A 21273-nucleotide genomic window follows, 5' to 3' on the forward strand; every position below is an offset into this window, starting at 1 on the left:
CGGTACAATGCCATAGCTATTGATGCAAGAACTTAAGTGGTTTTGGTTGTTTTCAAGAAAACCATGGTAAATGGTGAGATATCAGCTCTTAAATTAAACTCTTATGAGCTGTTTAAGTTGTTGTCATTTTTGTTGTTCAAACAAATCTCCTGTCTTTGCATTTCGATTGGTATCAGACGGTCAGAAACACTGCAGGTCAGCACACAAAAGCTTTTTCTCCATGTGCTGTATGGGTTAACATGTTGCCTCCTGTAATTACAGCTGGTACTTTGGTAAACTGGGCCGGAAGGATGCTGAGAGGCAGCTGCTGTCCACTGGCAACCCTCGGGGGACCTATCTGATCCGGGAGAGTGAAACCACAAAGGGTAAAACCACATGCAGCTCGCCCTAATAGATGACCATAATAACAGATAGACTCCTCTTTGAAGAGAGTCGTAACTTAGTCCGACTCCTCATCATGTGTTCTTTGATTATCACTCCTGTTATGTGTCCTCAGTGTAAGATCTTGAAACGTGGCTCTCCCCCTGACCCGTGTGTTCTGCAGGTGCCTTCTCCTTGTCCATACGGGACTGGGACGACGTGAAGAGCGATCATGTCAAGCATTATAAGATCCGCAAGCTGGACAGCGGCGGCTACTACATCACCACAAGGGCTCAGTTTGACACACTGCAGCAGCTGGTTCAGCATTACTCAGGTACAAACACTCTCATGTCTGTTGGATTGAATAACACGTTTCTGTTTGCTAAGGATGTAGTTTTTTTAATTTTTAGGGAAATGTTGAGCTTAATGTGAGGATGAGCAGGGTCAGGGGAATCAATAGTGACATGAGAAACACATATACTGTAAGTCAAAGGTAAAGCTGAATTAGGATGCCTTACCTCTGAGCAGCAGTCGAGCTTTTCATCCCCTTAGAGTTGAATTGACATTACAGCTGTCATAAGTTTTAAAACGAAGCCTGAAGAATATCATCCTTACATTTCAGGTCACATCAGTTATTGACTGCAGCTTGAAACCTACAGTCCATTGCTGAAATAGTTTGTTGTTCATATGTCTGTGCATGTGGATGTGGACATGTAGAGGCTGCCCCTCAGTGGTGCAGACAAACAGAGGTGTTGCTGCAGAGGGCTCTGTTGTGATGGAGACGCCGGTTAACACTGTGACCACATTTGTACCAGCTCAGACATAAACGTCAAAGACTTCTGCTCTGTGTGGTGTCCATTTCCTCAGATTGATCCAGAGTGCATTAAGCACACACTGATAAACTGTAATTGCATCTGGTCAGCAGCACATTTACACATTAAGGAATAAAAGGAGCCACTTATCATGAGGCACAAATAGAAAGGATGGATTAGCTGCCTCACTTACATCTCGAACTATTTTTAAATGCACATCCGTTTTCAGTGCAGTGAACATTAATCATGATGTCACACATCACACACACTTCAAATCAGAGTCAGAGGGTCAGAGCAGGTCGCGTGCGCCCAATGTCATCAGTCTTAGACAGAATCTTTTAACAATAACGGCAAAAATCTTACAACTGTGGCGCTCACACACACCGCCAACGTCTGCACAGGGACATGTTTGTCTGGGACACAACGTCCAGAGAAGTCACTGCAGTCTGGAACGCTTTTGTACCAGCTGGTCCTCCCTCTACCTAACATACCCCTTTGAACAGGTGAGCAAAGACAGTCTCACAACGGGCCACTGTACACAACTTTAGCACACACACAACCCTGTACTCTGATATTGATGACCTATAGTGACCCCCTCCTGATATAAGAACAGCAGTATTTATTTTACTGTATTTATTAATGTGTACTGTCTGCACACCTGAGAGAGGCTGAGATGTAGAACAGATGGATGTATTAATATTCTGTCCTCACAGCTCCACCTGAAGTCTCTGTAGTTCACACACAGACACAAAGACCAGCTCTGACTCACCATCAATCAATCAATCATTCAATCAATCAATCAATCAATCAATCAATCAATCAATCAATCAATCAATCAATCTTTATTTGTATAGCACCAAATCACAACAAACATTATCTCAAGACTCTTTTACAAACAGAGCAGGTCTAGACCACTCTATGTCAAATTATGAACAGAGACCCAACACCAAGACAGGATAAGACTCAGTCTGACCCCACCTTAATCCACCATGAGCATTGCACCTCACAGTATTTAGCTAGTTACAGCAGAGAGGACAAACTTCCTTTAACAGGCAGAAACCTCGAGCAGAACCAGACTCATGTTAGACACACATCATGCCTCGACTCAGTTGGGTCTGGAAAGAGGGATAGAGGAGAATAAGAGAGAGAGGGAGCGGTGATAGTGATGAGATGAGTATTAGTAGCTGTTGCCGCTGGAGTCCAGCACGTCCGTATCAGCTGGAGTCTGGAATGTCCACAGCAGGAGGACGTCTACGGCAGCTCAGAGGAACCTACGAGACAAGGGAGCTCAGGGACTCCAGAAAGGTCTATGGTTAGTAACTTTAATGAGACAGGGAGAGTTAGAGTAAGTGATGAGGGGGTTGGGGGGAAGGGGGTGAGATAGGATCCCAGTGTGTCAGTGTGCCAGTTCCCCCGGCAGTCTAAGCCTATAGCAGCATAACTAAGAGCTGGTCCAAGCCTGATCCAGCTCTAACTATAAGCTTTATCAAAAAGGAAAGTTTGAAGCCTACTCTTAAAAGTAGAGAGGGTGTCTGCCTCCCGGACCCTGACTGGTAGATGATTCCAAAGGAGATGGGCCTGATAACCGAAGGTTCTACCTCCCATACTACTTTTAGAGACTTTTAGAGAATCATGTTGATTAAACCTACTCCACCTGCAGGATGTCTGAGCATTGGTTTAAATCTGCAGCTCTGGCTCTGATTCTGGGGTTTGTTCAAAGAGGATGTTCACCAGCTTATAGTGAGAACTGGTCCAAGCCTGATCCAGCTCTAACTATAAGCTTTATCAAAAAGGAAAGTTTGAAGCCTACTCTTAAAAGTAGAGAGGGTGTCTGCCTCCTGGACCCTGACTGGTAGATGATTCCAAAGGAGAGGGTCCTGATAACTGAAGGCTCTACCTCCCATACTACTTTTAGAGACTTTAAACATGTTGATTAAACCTACTCCACCTGCAGGATGTCTGAGCATTGGTTTAAATCTGCAGCTCTGGCTCTGATTCTGGGGTTTGTTCAAAGAGGATGTTCACCAGCTCTGATAGTGAGAGCTGGTCCAAGCCTGATCCAGCTCTAACTATAAGCTTTATCAAAAGGAAAGTTTGAAGCCTACTCTTAAAAGTAGAGAGGGGGTCTGCCTCCCAGACCCTGACTGGTAGATGATTCCAAAAGGCTAGGACTCTCTCCCTGCCGGCTCAGACTAGAGACGAGCGAGAGAAGTAAAGGAGGTGAGAGGTCAGGGGCTCAGGGGTTCTGTATGTGTGCTGCTGACATGTCTTCTGAACAGATTTACAGGGTGAGACAGTGTTTTTCTCTCCTCTGTTCTCAGCTGTGTTTCTAACACTGTGTTTCTGATCATCTCTAACTGTGTCCTCATTCCTCCTGAACATCTGATCTCTCAGTCTCTCCCTCTCATGGAGAAGAGGATGTATTTCCTGTCATGCTCCAGTTGTCACATTGACTTATTGATTGTTGCGCTGAAATCAACAGCATGGATTTTGTCTATGTGTTTCTGTCATGGCACATTAACCATCCCTCCCAATTCCAGCTCTGCAGATGACGTACGGAGCCGTCAACACATCTTTGTGAATAACCTTGACTTTTTTCAGGGCTTGTGCTTTCTTTGCTTCCTGCTCTCCTCTGTTTGTCGTGACTTTAAAGAGCTTCAGAGTGTTTCTGAAAAGATATAATAAAGCTATTCTTCATATTTATCTGAAAAGGATGAGAGAGGGACCTCAATACCAAGCACACCTGAAGAGGGGCTGTGACTTTTTAAGGAACAAATAGCTGGATTTTTCCTTTTTTAAAGTTGAATTCAAAGGCAACAAAGCCACACTGCTTGTTCCAATACACTTTAATAATCAGTCCCTCCAGGATTTCAAAAAGCCTGATTATGCAACAGTTTTTAGAGAAAATTGCAGTGAAAGCTTTTTTCCCCAATAACATCTCAGGAACAAGTAAATATGATCAATTATTGGCAGCTGTTTTTAGTGTTGTTAGTATCCTTACTAAAAAAATGATTGAGATTTCAACTATTCTAACAAAATAAACTTTATTTGGTAACATCACAGAGTCTCCATCTTAAATGTGACATATCATGCAAAATGGACTTTTTAATGGTTCTCTACCTGTAATATTTGTCCCTGGCATGTCTACAAACCCCCCGAGAATGAAAAAAATCCATTCTGCCCCTGTTCTGATTTCTCCACCTTTCTGTAAATGTGTGTGAAACCAGCCGTTTCAGACTTCAGTGTTTTTGTTACGTAACAACAATATCCGGTCTGTAACGGAGTCAGAGCTCGGAGCTTGTTCAGCCCATAGACTGTATAAAATAATACTGAATCCCTCCTCCGTTTTTCATTACCTGCACAAATGTGTGCTAACAAGGAGCTTAGGAGGGAGGCATGCTAGTTGTAGGCTGTCTTAATAAACACAAAGGTCGGTTTTACTCCCCACGTCTGCAGATTTGAAGATCTAGTGGATGATTTTTATTTATCATGGATAAGTGCTAGCGCTAATTAGCATAGCCACATAGCTATATGTTCATAGCTGTAGCTGTAGCTGTAGCTGTAGCTGTAGCTGTGTACCAAGACACACGTTGACATACTGACAAATAAAACAACAAGAAACACTAAATCTGTGACCAATCCTTCATAAAAGGTCCTGCTGCCTTTCTGGCAGAGGTCGGTTTGACTCCCCACGTCTGCAGATTTGAAGATCTAGCGGATGATTTTTATTTGTCATGGATAAGTGCTAGCGCTAGTTAGCATAGCCACATAGCTACATGTTCATAGCTGTAGCTGTAGCTGTGTACCAAGACACACGTCTACATACTGACAAATAAAACAAGAAACACAGAATCTGTGACCAATCCTTCAGAAAGGTCCTGCTGCCTTTCTGGCAGAGGTCGGTTTTACTCCCCACGTCTGCAGATTTGAAGATCTAGTGGATGATTTTTATTTATCATGGATAAGTGCTAGCGCTAGTTAGCATAGCCACATAGCTACATGTTTGTAGCTGTGTACCAAGACACACGTCTACATACTGATAAATAAAACAACAAGAAACACTAAATCTATGACCAATCCTTCAGAAAGGTCCTGCTACAGGCGCCTCTCCGTCAGGATCAGATTCAGAGGGTTGAAGTAACGCGGGTCTCTGAGCAGCCGTGTATATTTAGCCAACATGTAAACATTAGATCAACGTGCTGGAGAGCCGAGGCACATCCACTTCCTGAGGGGGCGTGGTCAGAGAGAAAACAGAGTGTTCTGAGGAGGACTGAAGAAGAGAGTTTTTCAGGCAGACCAAAATCTGATTTCAAAGTGTTTTTTTGAGCATAAACTTTAAAGACATGTTTTGGGGACCTCTTAGACCAATATATATTGATGAAAAAAGCGTGATATGTCACCTTTAACCTTCCAGACTTTGTGAAATACTGCACTGCATATAGTTTAACAATTACAACCATTATTATTTAACTTCAAACTGAGTAGTAAACACGACCCTTTCACAACTTTTTTTGGAATGAATTGCTGGCATTAAATTCAAATCTAATCAAATTTTTTACCTCTTTTTTAAGAACACATTATGTATTGATTACCATCGGGACATAAAGATCATTTTAACCAGTATAACAAAAAGTGTGTCTAAATCTGACTACCAACCCCAGCTTTAAACACACACAGATACACACCGACCAGCCAACCAATATGACCGCCTGTGCAATCTGATGCAATCCAAAACAACAGCTCTAACACAAGTTCTACATTTATAACACTATACACTTTACATTGATGTCATATCCTCTGACTCTGTGTGTGGGAGTTTTCAAAGGAACCCTGACAGCTGTCAGAGCTCCGCCCTGATTCAACACACACAGTGTGAGCACAGAACTGGTGAGATTTGTTTGTGTGATGTAGACGATTCACTCATATTGTGTGAGCTGACATCCCGTCACACAACACTTACACTGTCACACAGTGTATGCTCTGCTTTAGAGCTGTCCACTTACAATCAGATCACCCAGGATGCAGCGGTGCAAACTTGGTCTTCCTGTGGTATCAAACAAAGTTCCATGTGGAACTGAATGAGTGAGCTCTGATCAAAGCCAAACATTGATCATTTGAAGCTGCCGTGCTTTTCTAGGAAACACAGGCTGTTTGAGGCCTGGTGTGTGGATATGATCCACATATTGACAGGTTTTATGATGGCCAGCAGAGTGAACATGGAGCTGTATTGATGTGTGAGCACAGCAGGCGGGCAGCACAGATGGCTTTGATGGCCAAGCTGCAAGTTGAACAGTCCCTCGGGTCAGACGCAGGCCTTTATCTCATCTTTACTGCCCCTTGCAAACAACCGAGGCCTTATCACTGCTGCAGCAGGGAGGGGTCCCTCCGTCACTGCAGTATTATGCAGAGAGGGGGGTCTAACTAGGCATCCACATGGAAGTACCAACAGACACTCAGCTCAAATCCTGTGCCCGGATCAATAACTGACAGAGTAAAACAGGAGATGTTTGATGGCACGGCTTTAAGCAGTTAAAAAGAGAGGATCGAAGAGGAAGCGGTCAGAGAGGCACTCTGTTTCCTAAACAAGCATGGTCATTAATGCTCCTCATGGGACATAAAGTCCCTGAGCTCTGTCTTTATGAGTGACCGCAGAAGAAGAATAAGACCCAGAGAAGGGACTGCCCATAAGGTTTCACTTTACAGAAATGACTGTCATCATCGTAAAGGGAGGACCAGTCAGAGATGCATTTAGTCCAAATGAGCCTTGTTCACCTCCAATGTGCCTGCACAGTGGTGTCTGCAGCAACATGAGTCACTGAACCTGTCAATCAGAGAGACACTACAAGAGGACTTCTAAATCCTGGTCCATCACTCTGTCTTTAAACTTTGTCAGAGTTGTCCCTGCTGCTGTGTTGACCCTGTGACTTCCCTCTCTGCCTCTGAACACTGCGGCTGCTCATGAGCATACTGATTCTTGTGTCCAACAGTTTTCAAGGATGTTTGCAGCTGACATGCAAATCAAATGCAGGGACTGCATGACAACCTTTATGCCCCCTGTATTCAAGCCAACAAGCAGACCTCCGGCATGAGGGGGGTTCCTCCCAGAATAGCTCTGACTGTAACAGCACCCTGTCTGCTTCTTTGGGGCTGAAATGTGTTTGAGCTTGCAGTACTCTGCCTGATTTGATGACCAGTAAGCACCATGGAGAGCACATTAGACTGATGACTGCTGCACCACCTGACCTGGAAACATCATAATTACTCTGCTGATTGTTGTCTTTGTCTTCAGAGTTGTCACGCTGCTCTTCGGCTTCCCTCCGTCTGTCTGCAGCCTGCTCTGCTGACTCTGTCTAAATCTCTCTCCTTGCTTCTCTGTGCATTGTTGTTTGATGTCTGCAGACCGAGCCGCCGGTCTCTGCTGTCGCTTGGTGGTTCCCTGCCACAAAGGGATGCCCCGCCTTGCGGACCTGTCTGTCAAAACCAAAGACGTGTGGGAGATCCCGCGGGAGTCTCTGCAGCTCATCAAGCGCCTTGGAAACGGGCAGTTTGGGGAGGTTTGGATGGGTACGGATCCAGACGCCTGCGGTAGAGGAGGCAACTTGGAAGGGGCCACACTGAGTGGGCAGAGACACCAGACTGAATCCAGAACACAAGCTTTAATCTGGCCTGAGAGAGGGGATCAATTAGATAGATACTCCTGGTTCCGGACCCTCCCTCGTAGAATCATGTGGAAAAGTATCTGGTGTGTCAGGAGACTCTGCCCTCACAGTCTAAAGATGGCCGCCCTCCAGGTGCCTCCCTGCATGTTCCTCTCCCAGTAGTTAACCCTGTGTGCCTTGCCTTCCCTCCCCCTGTAGAGAGTGCGGATGGTTTGTGCTTTAATTTAACGGGCGTGTGTGTGAACTACATCCCTGACACTGTGGGCTTGAGTCATGATGCCTGGGAGATCCGCAGAGACGCTCTTGATTTGGAAGTAAAGCTGGGGACGGGATGTTTTGCTGATGTGTTTTACGGTAAGAGAACTCTCCAAGGAAAGCACATGTTTCAGTGAATGGCCCCCATTCACTGGGGATGAATCACACACTGTTCATCCCTCTCACACTCACACACGATATGTGTGTGTTATAACACATGATCCAGAAGATAACACTAAAAGTTCTGGCTTTTAATGAGTGAAATAAATCAGCAACATAACACATCAAAGTGGACAAACAAACACATCAGACAGGAGAAACTCTTGATGAATACTATAAAGAAAAGCAAAGAAATGTTTGCTTTTCACAGATGTTTGTATTTCTGAGTCACACTGAATTTGCATCATCAAATGATCAATGAAGGACTCAGTAAAATGAGAGAACACCAAAGGGAGTTTAGAATCGTTAAAAGTTATGATTTTAAAATAATACATCAGTACAACAGAGGGGATAAATAAGATAACACAACAACATGGCCCAGTAAAAATGGAAAAAGGAGAAGTACATCAATAAAGGTGAGTTAAAACATTACAATAAAACACTCTAAATAATCTGGAATAAGAAAATAAAAATGTAAATCTAGGGTTGCAAAGGGGTGTAATGTTTCGGGTAAATTTCCATGTGAATGAACTGTGCATTGAGGGTAATTGAATGTAAAGGTATCATATCCAAGCATGAATACTTGTTTTGTTTTAAGCAGACATTCATCCAAAATAATACAATTAAAACTGATTTATTTGTAAGTAGAACTTTATCAAATGTTAAAAATGTTATTGAACAATCAATTCTTTCATTGAAGAACAAAAACATGAATGTTGAGTTCAATATTACTCATCCCTCCAACGCAACCTATTCAAAAATGAACAACAATGTAATCCCAACAAAGCCCCATTCAACATGTTAAATGAAAAGAGCCGCTCTCCCTCCAACAAAGTCCCATTCAACATGCAAATCAAAAAGCATCTTCTCTCAAGCTTCTCAAGCCTCTGCAGGATTCTAGAAATCATGTGTGCATGTGATGGAGGAATGCACAGTGCATGTAGGGGGCGTGGTCTCAATAGCCCTCCAGTAAGCAGTGTGCTATGTGCATGTGATTGAGGAATAGCAGAGATATTCAACTGTTCTTGCATGAAATCAGGTTGTTTTAGTCAGGTTTAGACTCAAATATGTTTTCCCCAACTATATTTAAGTTGCCTATTAAGAGCCAACCTTCAATTTAGTAACTTCCTGGTTTATTAATGTTAATTCCCATGAAAAGTTTCCAACTTTGAAAATTCCCAGAATTTTGCAACCCTACTTAGATCTAAATTGAATAAATAATATAAATGAATACAAATATATGAAATATGAATGAAGTCAAATTAATAAAACGAATGAAAAAGCCAAACTGAATGTTTGGTTTGAGTGTGTTTTGAAAGTGATTGAGATCTTCAGGTAAGCATCCACAGATGAGGGCTGTAGTCCTGCCTCACCTGCCTGTGTGTCTTAGTTTAAAAACCCCTCTATGTGAACACCTGAGGGCTTTCACAGGATCCTTATATCAAAAATGAGTAGGGGCAGCACGGGGCGTTGTGGCCTAGAGGTCTAAGCTTGTCCCACATACAGAGGCTTTAGTCCTCTTCGCAGCGGTGGCCGGTTCGACTCCCGCCCTCTACCATTTGCTGCATGTCCTCCCCCGCTATCTACTCCCCACATGTCCTGTCTCTCTCCAGCTTTCCTATCCAATCAAGGCAAACATACCCTAAAATATAACAAAAAGAGAGAGCTTGTTTAAACCCTTCCTGTTGAATATCTGTCATCTTAAAAACGGATGAATGTATGCTCTGATTTATTTGTATAATATTATTTATTATAATGTGTTGTTGGACAGAACGTCAGGACAGAACACACGGTTGTGTTGCTATCATGTCTCGGCTGGTCAGATGCTGAGGCCGAGGCTTCCCCCTGATAACACCCAGCCTTCTGGGATCCTATGACATCAACCCTCAGCGGGTGACTGTCATCTGCTCCACCCTGACTCCCAGCATTGTCTGCACAGCTGCATCATGACAGAAGCCTGCTCTGATGTATGACCTTATCCCAAACCCAGCAAACACATGCACGCCAAATGTCAACTGACACGCTCTCTGTCCCCTCGGGGTCCCTACTAATAGTCCTGAATCCATTACCGTCACAGACTGAGATGAATGGAGTACTTCTTCATTGGAGTGATTAAAGTGATCCATATCTTGTTATTCCTGCTCTGACACAGTAGCTGTAGGCAGCTGCACTCTGGTGGCACATCCAGTCTGTGTGGCGGTAAACAGCATGAATCCAGTGAGGAGCTTACATGCTTGCTTTTGTTAATCATCCTACAAAGGATTATGTGCTCCTGTGTCGGTGTGGCTCTCAGAGCTCAGTGGGACCTTTCCACTGGCTTTTAAAAGCCTTTTAAAATCAAGGTCCAATTTAAATCTGCACCCATTTAATTATCCTTCAGCACAACCTCAGTGCATGTGAAACTACAGCTGAACTGACTCTCATGGTCTCCTGATCTCATTCTGTGCTGCATGTCCCTTAAAGCTCCAACACCCAGCTGTCAGTCATCTCCCCAGGTTCACGTTCAAATCCCAGCATGTCAAAGTCAGAGCTGACAAACTGTGTACCACACCTATTGCTGTACTGATGCCTATGTATATGTGTGTGTGTGTGTGTGTGTGTGTGTGTGTGTACCAGGAACGTGGAATGGTACCACGAAGGTGGCGGTAAAGACTCTGAAGCCTGGCACCATGTCCCCCGAGTCCTTCCTGGAGGAGGCTCAGATCATGAAGAAGCTCCGCCATGACAAGTTGGTGCAGCTGTACGCCGTGGTGTCTGAGGAGCCGATCTACATCGTCACAGAGTACATGGGCAAAGGTACATTGACACAAATGTGTGCAAACATTTACACCTCTCACTCAGGAACCTTTCACAGGGCGGCTGTGGTTCAGTGGGTACAGTGGGTCGGCCTTTCAATCTGAAGGTTGGCAGTTCGATCCCAGATCAGAATCAGAATCAGAAATACTTTATTCATATCGGGGGGGAAATTCAGTTGTTAGAGAATGCTCTTATACACAGTATGAAACAGTCCAACTATTAATAGAAAGAAGGAATAAAATAAGATATATTAAGAATAGAAGAAAATGAATTGGATTAATAATAAGCATATACAGAAGTGCAGAATAGCTAGGGATTGCTATGTACAAAAGCACTGGGGATGAAGGTATTGTATACAGGATGTTGATGTGGCAAGGATATTGCACAGTGTATTGTACGGTGTATGGCACAGTGTATTGTACGGTGTATTGCACAGTGTATTGCGCGGTGTATTGCACAGTGTATTGCGCGGCATATTGCACAGTGTATTGCGCGGTGTATTGCACAGTGTATTGTATGGTGTATTGCACAGTGTATTGTACGGTGTATTGCACAGTGTATTGTGCGGTGTATTGCACAGTGTATTGTATGGTGTATTGCACAGTGTATTGTACGGTGTATTGCACAGTGTATTGCGCGGTGTATTGCACAGTGTATTGTATGGTGTATTGCACAGTGTATTGTACCGTGTATTGCACAGTGTATTGCGCGGTGTATTGCACAGTGTATTGCGCGGTGTATTGCACAGTGTATTGCGCGGTGTATTGCACAGTGTATTGTATGGTGTATTGCACAGTGTATTGTACGGTGTATTGCACAGTGTATTGCGCGGTGTATTGCACAGTGTATTGTATGGTGTATTGCACAGTGTATTGTACGGTGTATTGCACAGTGTATTGTACGGTATATTGCACAGTGTATTGTACGGTGTATTGCACAGTGTATTGTATGGTGTATTGCACATTGTATTGTACGGTGTATTGCACAGTGTATTGCGCGGTGTATTGCACAGTGTATTGTATGGTGTATTGCACAGTGTATTGTACGGTGTATTGCACAGTGTATTGTACGGTGTATTGCACAGTGTATTGTACGGTGTATTGCACAGTGTATTGTATGGTGTATTGCACATTGTATTGTACGGTGTATTGCACAGTGTATTGCGCGGTGTATTGCACAGTGTATTGTACGGTGTATTGCACAGTGTATTGTACGGTGTATTGCACAGTGTATTGTACGGTGTATTGCACAGTGTATTGCACGGTGTATTGCACAGTGTATGGTGTATTGCACAGTGTATTGTATGGTGTATTGCACAGTGTATTGTATGGTGTATTGCACAGTGTATTGTATGGTGTATTGCACAGTGTATTGCGCGGTTATTGCACAGACTACAGAATATAGCTCAGTGATCAGAGGGAGGAGTTGTACAGTCTGATGGTCACAGGCAGGAATGTCTTCCTGTGGCGTTCTGTGGTGCATTTAGGGGGGATCAGTCTCTCGCTGAATGTGCTCCTGTGATTCACTAGCACATTGTAGAGAGGGTGGTGGATGTTGTACGTGATGCTGTGGATACTGCTCCTGCAGTCACATGCTGAAGTGTCCTTGGGCAAGACACTGAACCCCAAATAGCTCCTGCTGTTGTCTAGATGTATTAGAGTAGCTATTTTTTAGCTAGTGTTTTTTCACACCTGTCTGTCACAGGGGAGATTATCTCCGCCTCTCACAAGTGGAAACACTGGGTTTAGTTTAGGTGAGGGGGTTGCACCTGAGCAAAGCATGCAGGAGTAGGACACTCCTCAATATCACAACAACATATGAAAGGACATTCCTGTGATACAATGGAGAAAACATAAAACAGACAACTGAGGTGAGCAGTGAAGAGCTCAATCTGACACAGTTCTTACATCACCTTCAAAACCAGTCTGAAATCAGCTCTGAGATCAGATGTAGATTAAAACTTGAATCAACTTTGAAATCATGTTAAAAATAAGTTCTGAACTCACCTTCAAAACCAGTCTGAAATCAGCTCTGACCTCATTTGTAAATTAGATCTTGAATCAAATCTAAAATCCTCCCTGAAATCAATTAGATCTGAAGTCAATCCTGGAATCAACTTTGAAATCAGATCTGAAATCAACTCTAAAGTCAGCTTTGAATTAATCTCTTAAATAAACACTGAAATCAACATGGAAACAGCTCTTAAACAAGTTAAATAAAAATCACAAAACAATGAGTTATCACAAGAGACTGAAGTAAATGAAAATGTCTCCTCTCAGCAGTGACTGCACTGTGCTTTAGGAGCACTGTTAGGACTGTTGAGGCTTTGCGTGACAGGCTGCAGTGACAGCTCTTCTGGCATCAAAGGTCACAACCGTCCTCCTGGTTTCTCAGCATTTAAGACATGTTTCCTCTGTTCAGCCTTTGCATGCATTTAGGCTTTGCAGGGTGCTGCATAGATGAGACTCAGAAGTATGCATGTTGGAGGCTTTGTTTCATGTTGCAATCAAAGCGTTTTTGTTCCATACCAGGCGCAGCAGTAAAAGTGTGGTAAACCCTTCATTTGACAGAGACTGACGATGCTCAAGCCTCACAACAAATCCTTTTAAAGTGTGGGATCCACAAACCCCACAAGATGAGCTGAGTACACATTAAACAGCAGAAACACAAGAATGGGACCTTTGATTTGCAGCTCTGTGTGCAAGCAGAGGCTGTCTCATCTGGGTCAGTCTGTTGTGTCAGAGAGGAAGAGAGAAATGTGTTTTTAAATTGTTTTAATGTTCAAGCATCTGTGGGGATCCTGAAGTATAACTGTCCTGTGGTTACCCTCGTTGTTGTTGTTGTTGTTGTTGTTGTTGTTGATGATATGAAGCCGAGCTGAACAGGCAGATGTTACTTCAGCATGTTTGGTTATTTCTGTTACAAACAAAAGTAGATCTCTGCTGGATCAGAGACGTTCACTGATGGTGTTCACGTGTTTGTGTCTGCTGCAGGAAGCCTTCTGGACTTCTTAAAGGATGGAGAGGGACGAGCGTTGAAGCTGCCGAACCTGGTGGACATGGCAGCACAGGTAAACCGTTGTCAAATTACACAAAGTGTGTGAAGACCAACCTTAAGAAGGTCTGTCTCTGCAGGGATCCTCGTGGAATAACAACCTGAGCCTGCCAGTGTAAAAGAAATGATGCACTTTGTCTCAGTGTTACATCACAGAGACTACAGCATGTTTCGTACCTGTTAGTGAGTTAGACACTCAGAAATATGAAAACAGTTTGCTGAAACTCTCCTGTATGAATCTCTCTGGCTGTATTTGGCACAGAAAGCCATGTTGATGTTTTCAGTGAGTGCTGATGCAGCTGTGCTCTCCAGGTGGCAGCAGGGATGGCCTACATCGAGAGGATGAACTACATCCACAGAGACCTGCGCTCCGCCAACATCCTGGTGGGAGACAACCTCGTGTGCAAGATCGCTGACTTTGGCCTAGCTAGGCTCATCGAAGACAATGAGTACACGGCTCGGCAAGGTGGGGCTTCACACTCCTCCTCTCTCACACACTTATGATCAATCAATCTTTATTTGTAAAGCACCAAATCACAGCAAACATTACCTCAAGACTCTTTTACAAACAGAGCAGGTCTAGACCACTCTATGTCAAATTATGAACAGAGACCCAACACCAAGACAGAATAAGACTCAGTCTGACCCCACCTTAATCCACCATGAGCATTGCACCTCACAGTATTAAGCTAGTTACAGTGGAGAGGACAAACTTCCTTTAACAGGCAGAAACCTCGAGCAGGACCAGACTCATGTTAGACACACATCTGCCTCGACCAAGTTGGGTCTGGAAAGAGGGATAGTGGAGAATAAGAGAGAGAGGGAGCGGTGATAGTGATGAGACGAGTAGTAGAAGCTGTTGCCGCTGGAGTCCAGCACGTCTGTGTCAGCTGGAGTCTGGAACGTCCACAGCAGGAGGACGTCTACGGCAGCTTAGAGGAACCTACGAGACAAGGGAGCTCAGGGACTCCAGAAAGGTCTATGGTTAGTAACTTTAATGGGACAGGGAGAGTTAAAGTAAGTGATGAGGGGGTTGGGGGGAAGGGGGTGAGATAGGATCCCAGTGTGTCAGTGTGCCAGTTCCCCCGGCAGTCTAAGCCTATAGCAGCATAACCAACTGGTCCAAGCCTGATCCAGCTCTAACTATAAGCTTTATCAAAAAGTTTGAAGCCTACTCTTAAAAGTAGAGAGGGGGTCTGCCTCCCGGACCCTGACTGGTAGATGATTCCAAAGGAGAGGGGCCTGATAACTGAAGGTTCTACCTCCCATACTACTTTTAGAGACATTAATATAATGTGGTGATGTGACATGCACAAACCAAATGCTCCTAACCAACACACACGTTCACATACTGTGCTGCATGACTGCATTAGGTCATGACGGGACGTCCCTCAGAGGGCTGCAGAAATATGCAGCACACCCACATCCAAATGAAGAGCATGTAGTTAGCTTCGAAGCTCCAGATGTTCACTGTGCTCACAGAGCAGACCCTCCCTGCTGCTCAGACGCAGAGTTTAGAAGACATTTAATGTAAATGACTGTTGGCAGCTCAGGGATCCCCCCCTGTGTCCATCCTCTCAGCTTATATCAGTCCAAACAGTTGCTGTGAGGCTCTTTGCAGGGAGGGATAACTGTCTTTTCACTGACTGAGGAAATAAGCAGAGCTCAAAGATCATTTCTTATGGAGGAGGCTGCATGTGCAACATTTCCTGAGTTCACTACCTTCATTTTGAGACTGTGTGTCAGACATAAAACTTCAAACTCATAAACATTTCAAGGCTGTCTTGGTTCTTTACCTGCTCTCTTTAGATTGGAAATCTTTCTTTTCTGGGTACAGATGTGTCTGCTCAGTTAACATTACAGGGTATGTCCATTTATTGGAAGCTTTAGGACTAAAGGTAAGTGGTAGTGTAAGTGAGTGATGACCTGTGTGTGAAGAAGAGTTCACTTGCAGACACTGGCTCATTAATGCACATGTCCTCTCTGCTCCCCTAAAGGTGCAAAGTTCCCCATTAAGTGGACGGCCCCGGAGGCTGCCCTGTACGGGAAGTTCACCATCAAGTCAGACGTGTGGTCGTTTGGCATCTTGCTGACGGAGCTGGTCACCAAGGGTCGGGTGCCTTACCCAGGTGAGGAGGGGGAGGGTTAAACTGACAGCACAGGTACCTTTCATCCTGAGCCACTTAGCATAAAGAGGATAAAGTGGCCTGATAAGGATCCAGCTCTCCTGTTTGTTTCCTGCACACTGGGCTCTTTCTATGACAACATGCAGCCCCTCTCACCGTGTGAGGGACTAAAAGGTTCTTTAACGCTCCAGTGACCTTCTCTCCTGCCAGAATGTGAGATAACCCTTAATTACCAGCGCTCGTCTGTTGGACAGCTCCAATGTCAGACAGAAAGTGAAAAGAGAGAGTGTGGGGGGGAGCTGGAGGGGGCACAGAGTGCAGCTCCTCTCAGGGAGGGAAACACATGTTTGTCCAGATGGGACTGGTGGGCTGGCCGTGCTTCAGGGAGGAGGTGAGAGAGGTTAGCACACAGGCAGCTCAGGGACCAGTGCTATGCTAGCAGATGTGTTAGCAACTCTCTGAGGCCAGTTCAGGGTCTTTGAAAGGGTCATGAGGAGCCGGTATTTAGTCTCAGGTAAGTAAAACGTAAAGATAGCTGCTGCAAAGTTAGCACAAAGTCAGGACTGAAGGATACTCGAGTGTTTATTAACATTCTGCCACGTCCTCCTTTCATGTGGACTTAATGGATAGACAAAGAAATGGCCTGCTCACTCAAAAGTACTGAAAAAGTCATTCAGTGCTGGGGCGCTGGTGGCCTAGTGGTCTAAGTGCCCCACATTCAGAGGCTACAGTCCTCGTTAATAATAATAATAATACATTTTATTTAGAAGCGCCTTTCAAAGCACCCAAGGTCGCTTTACAGACAGATTAAAACACAATAAATAAAACAACAGGATAAAATAAATAAAAACAACAAGCAGAGTAACACCAAGTTAAAATGAAGCAGTGGAAATGAAGCAGGGAATGCAGTTTGAAACAGATGGGTTTTGAGTTTTGATTTGAAGAGGGGTAGTGAGTCAGAGTTTCGGATGTCTGGTGGGAGTGAGTTCCAGAGTTGGGGAGCAGAGCGACTGAAAGCTCTGCTCCCCATGGTGCTGAGACGGGCAGGGGGCACAGAGAGGTGGAGAGAGGAGGAAGACCTGAGGGAGCGAGAGGGGGTGACGATGTGGAGGAGATCAGAGAGATACGGGGGTTGCCGGTGCGATTCCCAGCCGGTCGACCATTTCCTGCATGTCTTCCCCTGCTCTCTACTCCCCACATTCGCTGTCCTCTCAAATAAAGGCCAAAAAAATATAACTTTAAAAAGTCATTCAGTGCTGATAAAAAGGGTTGAGTTGAAAAAGTGTCAGCACTCGCAATAAGTTCAAAAGTTTTATAGTAGAAATAGACAGCAGCTCAGAGAAACGAACGTGTTTCAGCCCTGGGCTTTCATCAGCGTTCTCAGGAGACGTGTATCTGATCCGGAGGACTCCGACCTGCTGGATCAGAGACGCAGCCGGAACACAACGGAGCCGATCCAGTGGAAGTTAACACATTGACTAGAATAGAAACAGATCCGATGCTGTGACAGAGCGGAGACGGACCGGACACGGATCTGGTGGAATTTGGCCATAAATGGAGCGCCGCCTGCAAGCTAGTTCAGGCAGACAACTCGAGCTGCGCTCATTCATACTGACCAGTCATCACCCTCCCTATCAGCTGATCTCAACATCCTCATTTGGCGTTCTATTTAAGCTGCATGTCTCCCCGTCTCTGTCTCTGCCTCTGCTTTGCAAGTGCTCCTGCTGTCCTGCTCAGTGCTGCGTGCAAACTTTGTACCCACCTCCTCCCCCCCCCGGCTTCCACCTGCGGGCTCCAAGGGGGTTAGTCCTATCTCATTGCTCCTAAATGTCTGCATTTAAATAATCTATAAGGAGTAATGAGGTTGGAGCCCATATGCCAAACACAATACTGTATGCTGCAATACATTTATCTTAAGTAAACGTGAGTTGTCGTACTGAACTGCGCCGGGCTGTGACCACTTGTGTTGTGAATGATATATCCTTGTTGCATTGAGACGTGTTTGCGTGCCCAAAATAATCATTAAATGTATGCTAACACCACCAGTGCACATAGATGCTTTGCTCTGCCGAGTTTGTAGTGCAATCAGCCTTTAGCTTTGTGAAGTAGACGATGTGTACTTGGCTCATTTGCACAGATCAAGCATGTGCAGAAGCAACCAAAAACCTCTCTCAGCTGAAGTACTGACCTCAGACCAGCGTTCACTCTCAGGGCTCAGGAGGCAGAGATGAGCTGCTGTTTTAAAAACTGATATTCACTGATGTTCTGTGGAGTCTGAATGCACTTCTGGAGAGCAGCAGACTTTGCATCAGTCTTTTAGACAGGTTGAGACAGAGAAGCAGAATGTTCACACAGATATAAACAAGAGATGGGTCAAAGTTGTGACAGATAGTGACAGCATAGAAGGAAGTGTTCCCTTTTTAAGATTCAAGGGCACCAGGTTGAATCTCAGCAGCTGGTCTCAACAGAGCTGTCACAGCGATCTGTTTAACATGAACTCATTCCCCCTCTGTGTGTTTCGCTTTTAGGCATGAACAACCGGGAGGTGCTGGAGCAGGTGGAGCGAGGCTACAGGATGCCGTGCCCTCAGGACTGCCCCATCTCTCTGCACGAGCTCATGCTGCAGTGCTGGAAGAAGGACGCAGAGGAGCGGCCCACCTTTGAGTACCTGCAGGCTTTCTTAGAGGACTACTTCACAGCCACCGAGCCTCAGTACCAGCCCGGGGACAACCTCTAAACCCCCCAACTCCACCCGCCAACTCCACCCTGCTCTGTGTAGGCCTGCAGGCTGGGGCAGGACTGGCTGAATCAGAGCTGTTACACAAACTCTCCAGCCTTCCCAGCCTGGACTGTATTTTAAGGATCTGTACAGCTTCCTGAGCTCCACCACCGACCCCCTCAAACACAGCCCTCAGCCTCTGACACGCCCCCCGGTGTCTGAACTCTGCAAACGCAACGATGAATGAAGTGGAGGAGGTGGGATGGAGGATTGGACGGGGGAGACTGGGGTTGTGATGATGCAATGCAATCCCTGTATTCAATGTAAATAAGAAATGTTTGCTTTAGTTTGTTGCCTCCGTTTCAGATTTTATTTTCTCTTGCACAAAATAATAATGATGATGATGATGATGATGATGATGATGATGAGAAATGAAGAAGGTAGAGAACCACCAGGCACAGTCTGTAGCTCCTGTATTCTTGCACACAGACTCATTGAAAAGTTATTTTTTATCAACAGAACCTCCTGCACATGTTTCTGTTGTTGTTGACATCCCAGCCGGAGTAAATGAGACTCACACAGCGGCCATTTTCCTCTGAGCTCCTGCTCGGGACAGAAACTAGAGTAGAGTGTCATTCTGTCGTGTTCCAGGATGCTGCACACTCCCAAGACGTTACACCTTCTCTGCTCTCTGATTGATCATCAACTTAAAGAGAAAAAGGAAAAATGGAGCCTCCTCCATGGTAACTAATATAAATTAGTGCTAGGTTCACTTCACACAGGAAAAAGCATGCATGTAGGTTTAGGACCTATACTCTAGCCAGTCTGTAGAGGGAGCTCTCGCTGTGGGAGCTCTAACTGTGGGAGCTCTCACTGTGGGAGCTGTCACTGTTTTAGCTTCACCATTGAGCAGCATTAACGTTTGAATCCAGTCTGAACGAAGCCTCACAGAGCAGGAGAATGTTTATGTGTGTTGTTCGCCCCATGAAACACAACCACACGTCCTGCAGGGTCGGGCTTGGGTCCACTCTGATGTTTAGATCAGTTGCTGATAAATCAGAAAGCATTGAAATGAGGAGGATTTGAAAGGTGACACTGTTTTGCATAATGTAGAACATGGAAAACAGCACTGGGTCATTTACATGTCAGTGATACTGTGGAAAATGGCCGCCTTGTGAGTCCAGTAACCAGCTGAGGCTCCCTCACGTGAGCATGATGCAGTCTGATGCAGTCTGATGCAGTCCTCCATAACTGTCTGTCTGTATCAATTTACCGCCTTTGCCCTCAAAGCTTCCTCAGAGTGCTTGTTGTTAGGATGCTGCTGTAAGGACGAAATATTCACCTCATATTTTTCTAAATTAGGCCGGGCGTGTGAGGAGGAGTTTTATCATTAACCTCCTCACCTCCACTCTTCATGGAGTGAAGATCTGGGTGGACATGTTTCTGTCTCTCTGGACCGAGTGTTGTTCCTGTTAAGCAGAATTTAAAGTATGGGGTTCATTTAAGAAGAGAGGATGTTTGTCTTATTGGAGCTAGTTTGGACGGTGTCTTCCTCGTCTCCTTCACATCCTCCAATTCAGCCTGCAGCTGAGTCTGGAGCGCCTCACATCCTCCGTTATTTCTGCTTTTGTGTTTTACTGACAAGGTTTATTATTCCATCAGAGTCTTTGCTTTTTACAGAGTCTGTTTTATTTAGGGTGTAGCTCAGAAACAGGGTTCACTTCTGAATACACAAAAGAACCCACTGAAACAAATCAAACCAGGTCATGATCAGATTTTAATGCAGAAGTTTTCACAGCCAACAAAACTCCTCATGTTCAGTTTGTACAGCTAAATGGGTTAAGTGTTGTTGACTTTCCTCCTTTCTATCTTTTCAATTCCATTTTTTAACTTCATTACTTGTTTTGTTATTTCTGTGATTTGGCGTTTGAGATTCAGAAAAGAACAATAAAAACATTTTACACTCTTTCCAGCATGCTTTCTTTACTGATGCCAGTGTTTGTTTATTCAAAGTGTGTATTTGAGAGTGTGTGTGTGTGTGTGTGTGTGTGTGTGTGTGTGTGTGTGTGTGTGTGTGTGTGTGTGTGTGTGTGTGTGCACACCTGTGCAGGTGTGTAGATGATGCAACACAGGACTGGAGGAAAAATTGGAATGTAAAGTAAGAATTATCTGCACAGGGAGATCTCACATGTCATACTGGTAGCTGTTTACATCCCCCCTCTGCCAACCTGACTACAGCATCCAACGTTCTCAACGCTGCCATAGATAGACTCCAGACAGACCACCAGAGTGCCCTCTTCCTGATCTCTAGACAGACCACCAGAGTGCCCTCT

At 44.8% G+C, this 21273-nt stretch overlaps 1 protein-coding gene across 3 annotated transcripts in view; it reads left to right on the top strand.

The window, feature by feature from the left end:
- Positions 1-20912, top strand: part of LOC117824544 (tyrosine-protein kinase Fyn) — a 132385-nt gene extending 111473 nt beyond the window's left edge. The window contains exons 7-15 of one of the 3 annotated variants that reach the window (XM_034700066.1): positions 262-365; positions 545-694; positions 7572-7736; positions 8030-8185; positions 10862-11041; positions 14035-14111; positions 14408-14561; positions 16093-16224; positions 18750-20912. In XM_034700066.1, the coding sequence (XP_034555957.1) occupies positions 262-365; positions 545-694; positions 7572-7736; positions 8030-8185; positions 10862-11041; positions 14035-14111; positions 14408-14561; positions 16093-16224; positions 18750-18958 (1327 nt within the window). In that variant the 3' untranslated portion in view covers positions 18959-20912. The remainder of the gene's footprint in view (positions 1-261; positions 366-544; positions 695-7571; positions 7737-8029; positions 8186-10861; positions 11042-14034; positions 14112-14407; positions 14562-16092; positions 16225-18749) is intronic. The other 2 variants (XM_034700067.1, XM_034700068.1) reach the window with 2 other exon arrangements.
- The last annotated feature ends 361 nt before the right edge of the window (positions 20913-21273 follow it).

This window comes from Notolabrus celidotus, chromosome 13 (genome assembly GCF_009762535.1).
Source record: "Notolabrus celidotus isolate fNotCel1 chromosome 13, fNotCel1.pri, whole genome shotgun sequence".
Classification (NCBI taxonomy): Eukaryota; Metazoa; Chordata; class Actinopteri; order Labriformes; family Labridae; genus Notolabrus; species Notolabrus celidotus.